This window comes from Microtus ochrogaster, chromosome 4, assembly GCF_000317375.1.
Source record: "Microtus ochrogaster isolate Prairie Vole_2 chromosome 4, MicOch1.0, whole genome shotgun sequence".
NCBI classification, from domain to species: domain Eukaryota; kingdom Metazoa; phylum Chordata; class Mammalia; order Rodentia; family Cricetidae; genus Microtus; species Microtus ochrogaster.
The window spans coordinates 84,163,563-84,168,912 of record NC_022011.1 but is presented as its reverse complement, the minus strand read 5'-3'; the positions used below and the strand labels follow the sequence as shown (position 1 = coordinate 84,168,912).

Sequence of the window (5,350 nt, the reverse complement as noted above, 5' to 3'; positions counted from 1 at the left end):
CCACATCAACAGGGCAACATAAGGTAGGAGCAATGGAACTTTCACACATAGCTGGGTGCTTTATATAAGCATAGTCTCTCTTTCTCTCTCTCTCTTTCTCTCTCTCTCTCTCTCTCTCTCTCTCTCTCTCTCTCTCTCTCTCTCTCTCTCTCTCTCTCTCTGGAGCATTCAGACTGAGAGAAGAAGTAAGGAGAGAAAGAACTCAGGGTCTTATTTGTTAAATAAAATACTTATTATTAATATTTGGTTCTTAAAACAGAAATATAAGTAATCCTGACAGGAGCAGGCACCAAGGTCTTCTTACGCAGCTCTTCCTGTATCCTCCCCCTTGCCCGCCCCCTTACGCCCCCAGCTTGTAAATGTTAAAACAAAACAAAACAAAACAAAAAAATTTCCCAAGGATCCACTCTGGAAAATCAAAGCATTATCTATTATTTAACACGTTATCTGTGTCCGTGGAAAAAATGAGGAAGGCACTGCGTGATTAGGACCTAAGGGGCAACCCAGCAAACTGAGAGCGTAATGATGCCCCTAAATGAAGGGGGAAATGTGCCTCGGCGTGCTCTATTAATCAGACTGTCAATTTCACCCCCGAGGCCAAACCCCCGGGCGAGCAGAGCTGGCTGGGAGCGGGCAAAGGACCGGAGCCTTCTTCCTCACTTGTCTTCTGTCTCCTACCTGGATCTATTTGTCTGCTCTGAAGTCGCCTTCATTACCCACTGACAGGAGCGTGTATTTATTTGCTTATAAACCTGTTACAATAAATGATTATTCGGACGGCGTCATTCGTACCTTAATGACGAGCGGGCGCTACTTTTTGATGAATGACATCTCCGACTCGGAAGGATGTATGGGTCATTTTGACCAGTCATTCCCTCGCTCTGGCATCCCACAATTTTTCCGCCTCCCTCCAAAAGAGATAATAATATTTAGAGCCGCTTGCTGGGGCTGAATGAGAATCAGCCCTAGGCGCAGCCCATCATTAAGACGGGACAGCCAGGCCACTGTGACATTTTTTTTTAGAAAGCTGAGATGATGGAAAGAATAAGAAAAGAGATGATTCTGATGGAGAGAGGGCTCCATAGCCCTACTGCTACCAAGAGGTTCTCCAATTTGTCCGATTCGGCTGGCAGTGCTGTGCTGGAGGCCTTGGAAAATTCGCAGCACCCGGCTCGCCTCAGTCCGCGCCTGCCGTCCGCTCCCCTGCACGGCGCTCTGGGAGACCTCCCCGCCAAGGGCAAATTCGAAATAGACACTTTGTTCAACCTGCAGCACCCGAGCAGCGAAAGCACCGTCTCCTCCGAAATCGCCTCCGCCACCGAGAGCCGCAAGAAGTCTGGTCATTACTCAGAAGCGGCCGCCGAGGCCGACATGAGCAGCGACGTGGAGGTGGGGTGCTCGGCACTGCGCTCTCCCGGCGGCCTGGGCGCTGCGCCGCTCAAGGAAAACAATGCCAAAGGTAACCGGGCGGCCTGCGGGTTCTAGCCCCATCCTCCGAGCTCCCTCGCGGGTCCCGCCAGTTCTTTCCATACCTTGGCGGGTCTGTGACTTGCAACTAGAGTGATGCACCAAGCGGGCAGGGGCAGGGGAGGGACGCATGCTGGGGACCGTACCCTCCGGTTCTGCTCTTTGAGCCTCCCAATGCAGCCCTCCAGGGCCTGTGGAGCCTAAGGAATCAGGCCCACTCGCTCAGGCTCCTGCCCCAGTCGGAACAAATGTTTCTGCTTGCGGATCTAAGAGCCGAGGCTAGGCGACACGGTTGCTCACTTGCTCTAGGGGAAGGGTGCACTAAACTCTGCTGCCTCTGGAGCCCCAGGGCAGTTCCCCCTCTGGATAAATCTGAGACAGCCTGGCCCGTACCTCGGCACAACCGCTTACAACAGCAGCAGAAAAGAGTTTAAAAGTAGACATCCCCTCCCCCTTTACAGACTTGGGTTTGAGCGGCAGATGCTTTGAAAAGCTTAAGATATTTTAAACCTAAAGGCTGTCAAAGAAAGGCTGGAGGCCGGTCTGTGGTTTCCAGACCATGTCGAAGCCACAGCTTCTCAAACTGCGTCCGAGGTAGGCATTTTTCCCTCGGCCAATTTTCCTACCGAGTGGAAATTTTCTAATTATCGAGAAAAGAACAACCCTCTTAAATTCCGTTCCTATTATTTGGTTAGGAAGGGCTCCCCAAACTTCATTGATTCCATTAACGGCGGCAATTTGTAAGCCTGACAGACCCCATCAATTCTGACAGCGACTTTCCTTCCCGAAAGCACTTTTGCCACCAGTTAGCAACCCCAGCTCAGGGTTCTCTGCCCCTGCAGCTACTCATGCTTTGTGGATTGCTTGCTAGGGTACGCGGAGAGCGGCTCAGTCGCGGGTACCACGACGTCGGCCTCCGGCTCGGGCCTCGGCAGTCTGCATGGAGGTGGCGGTGGCAACAGCGGGGGTACGGCGTTGGGTGGCTCCGGCTCCAGCTCCGGCGCCGATCAGGTGCGGCGATACCGAACGGCGTTCACCCGTGAACAGATCGCGCGCCTGGAGAAGGAGTTCTACAGAGAGAACTACGTGTCTCGGCCTCGCCGATGCGAGCTGGCCGCTGCTCTCAACCTGCCGGAAACCACTATCAAGGTATCGATTCTGGCGCCTGCCAGCTCAGGCCTCCCTCGGGGCACCTGGCTGATGTATTTCTTTCTTCCTCTTTTCTGCTTTTCTGGGTGGCGAGAGTTAGCTGTGGAAGTCCACCAGGGTTTGTCACCGAAGGAGTAGGCTTATTTATTTCTCCCATGCGAATCCCAATCGGCTGGCGGGTCTGGCTGACCTGAGATGGCATCCTGAATCGCCAGGCCCATACTTCAGACCTCGCTCTGCTCAATTCTGCAATTCTGTCCAGGTGACTCCTAACCTGTGCCCAAGGTCCTACTTTGCCCTAAGCGACAAGGTGGGCTTGTTTTTGTTCCTCTGGTACAAACCCGAGGTGAAACTTTTCATTTGCTCCTGATCTTGAAGATTTATTTCTAACATTAATTGTTAACATTTGAAGAAAAGGTTACAGTATTTAAAAAATCGACTGAGAATGTAGTTTCCTAAAGAACTTTTCTCTTGGATAACGGGAAACAACGAAATTGTCCTTGTTTATATATAGATATATGTAGGTTATCAATTTTTATTATGCACCCAGAAGAGATGGCTGGAACCTAGGTAGACTTGGGGAGCATTGGCGGAGCGTTGGACTCTCTAGCAAAAGGAGCCACCCCACGGGATAAGAGATGGGTACAGAAGTCCTTCAGTTTGATCGGGGCTTTCTTTCATTTAGATTGTGACGAATGACGTCTTTATTAGATACTAGCCTAGGAGGGGTAGAAAAGTTCCCTTTCCAGGTTCTGGGTACCTAGCTTTTTGCCACTCATTTAAAGCAAATGATTCCAACAAAATCATCCTTCCAATACCCTAAGCGGACCCATACCCTAGGGAACGGTCCTTGCAACTCCGAGGGCTCAAGACCTGGAGCCGCTGCCTCTCAGAAAAACTGGAGACAGCCTCTCTTCAAAGGCTGCCCAGAATCCCCGCGCAAATCCTGGGATTGACAGACCGGTGTTCAGTGAGGCTGGGCACCGGTGGGCGGGTAGACAGAGGGAGATAAAAGGTTGGTTTGGGAGGAGGAAAAAATTAAAGCAAGTGGAGAGTCAGAATCTGAGGAGTCGCATAAAACACAGAAGAGGGGATTCTTTTGGCTGTGGAGGGTGTGTTCTAGGAGGCCCGCAAGTTTCTGCGCACCTTGTCCCATCCCGGAGAGCAAGGGGATTGAGCCAGGGAAGTAGGCCAGGCTCCCCTGGGATCGGGAAAGGGTTTGGAGACTCTGGGCGGGGACTGGAAATACCCAGCGCTCCCTAACCCGGGCGGTGGCGCGGCTGTCCCTGCAGGTGTGGTTCCAGAACCGGCGCATGAAGGACAAACGACAGCGCCTGGCCATGTCGTGGCCGCATCCAGCGGACCCCAGCTTCTACACCTACATGATGACGCACGCGGCGGCCACCGGAAGCCTACCCTACCCTTTCCACTCGCACGTGCCGCTGCACTACTACCCGCACGTGGGCGTCACCGCGGCTGCAGCGGCGGCCGCAGCCTCGGGAGCTGCAGCGGCAGCGTCGTCGCCCTTCGCCACTTCCATCCGTCCTCTGGACACCTTCCGTGCGCTCTCGCATCCCTACTCGCGGCCTGAGCTGCTCTGCAGCTTCCGCCACCCCGGGCTCTACCAGGCTCCCGCCGCCGCCGCCGGGCTCAACAGCGCGGCGTCGGCGGCTGCTGCAGCGGCGGCTGCAGCTGCAGCGGCCTCCTCGGCGGCGGCCGGGGCGCCCCCCAGCGGCAGCTCGGCGCCCTGCTCGTGCCTCAGTTGCCACAGCAGCCAGTCCGCAGCCGCCGCCGCCGCAGCAGCAGCCGCAGCGCTGGGCTCCCGGGGCGCCGGTGGCGGTGGTGGCGGCGGCGGCGGGGCAGCCGGGTCGGCGGGCGCCTCGGACTTTGGCTGCAGCGCCGCCGCGCCGCGCTCCGAGAGCGGCTTCTTGCCCTACTCGGCCGCGGTGCTAAGCAAGACCGCCGTCAGCCCGCCCGACCAGAGGGACGAGGCGCCGCTCACCAGATAACTACGCCGCCGCCAGGGGCCGCGCCGGCCGCTCGGTGTGCGTCCCCTCGGGGGCCCCTCCGCATGGCCCTCGGCTAGTGCTGCCGCTAGGGGGCGCCCCGGGGTACCGGAGGGCGAAAGAAATCTGCCTGAGTTGGGGAGGAGCCGGCGCGAAGACCTGGAGGGGTCCCCCCCAATTGATCTCTATTTTTGTATCTCCAACCTAGCTGTTTCCCCACCCCCACCCCTACGCCTTCTAAACGTGGTTCCCGCTTTGTAGGTCCGGCTTTCGGCCGGTCTGCAGGCCTTGGTCTCCGGGAAGACAGCTCCCCAGGGCCAGTCAGACTCCAGGGTGTCCGGTCCCGGCTGATCACCCCCCAGGGCCGAGTCACCCGGGGGAGTGGCTAGAAGCTATGGGACACCGTGACAAAGAGAGAGAGAGAGAGAGAGCTCTGTGGGAGCGTCACCCCCGAGATTCATGCTGCTGCTCTTTCTTGCCTTTAAACGAGGGGGAGAAGGAAAAGGCAGATTTTCTCAGCCTCAGCTTGTTAGGGGCCTTTGTCCGAGGGGGAGCAGGAGGATGAAGTGTGAAAAGCCAACGAGGCAGGCGAAGGCGAGATGTCTTTCTCAGCGGGCAGGGCTGCTGCGGTCTTCTCCAGAAGGACAAAGCCGAGGTGGGAAAGGGTGGCGGTCACAGCGCTTTCTTCTTTCCAGTCCACTACAGTTCTCTTTAGTTTTTGGTTTCAG

At 56.2% G+C, this 5,350-nt stretch overlaps 1 protein-coding gene across 1 annotated transcript; it reads left to right on the top strand.

Moving 5' to 3' along the window:
• The first annotated feature begins 1,032 nt into the window (after positions 1-1,032).
• On the top strand, positions 1,033-4,625 carry Evx2 (even-skipped homeobox 2). Its single transcript, XM_005346589.2, has 3 exons — positions 1,033-1,459; positions 2,339-2,616; positions 3,909-4,625. Exons 1-3 carry the CDS (start codon positions 1,033-1,035, stop codon positions 4,623-4,625), a joined length of 1,422 nt encoding a protein of 473 aa, XP_005346646.1.
• Positions 4,626-5,350: the final 725 nt, after the last annotated feature.

Coding starts and splice junctions, on each gene's coding strand:
- Evx2 (XM_005346589.2), top strand. CDS start 1,033: ATGATGGAAAGAATAAGAAAAGAGATGATTCTGATGGAGAGAGGGCTC. Junction 1,460..2,338: donor CAAGGAAAACAATGCCAAAG/GTAACCGGGCGG, acceptor ATTGCTTGCTAG/GGTACGCGGAGAGCGGCTCA. Junction 2,617..3,908: donor TGCCGGAAACCACTATCAAG/GTATCGATTCTG, acceptor CTGTCCCTGCAG/GTGTGGTTCCAGAACCGGCG.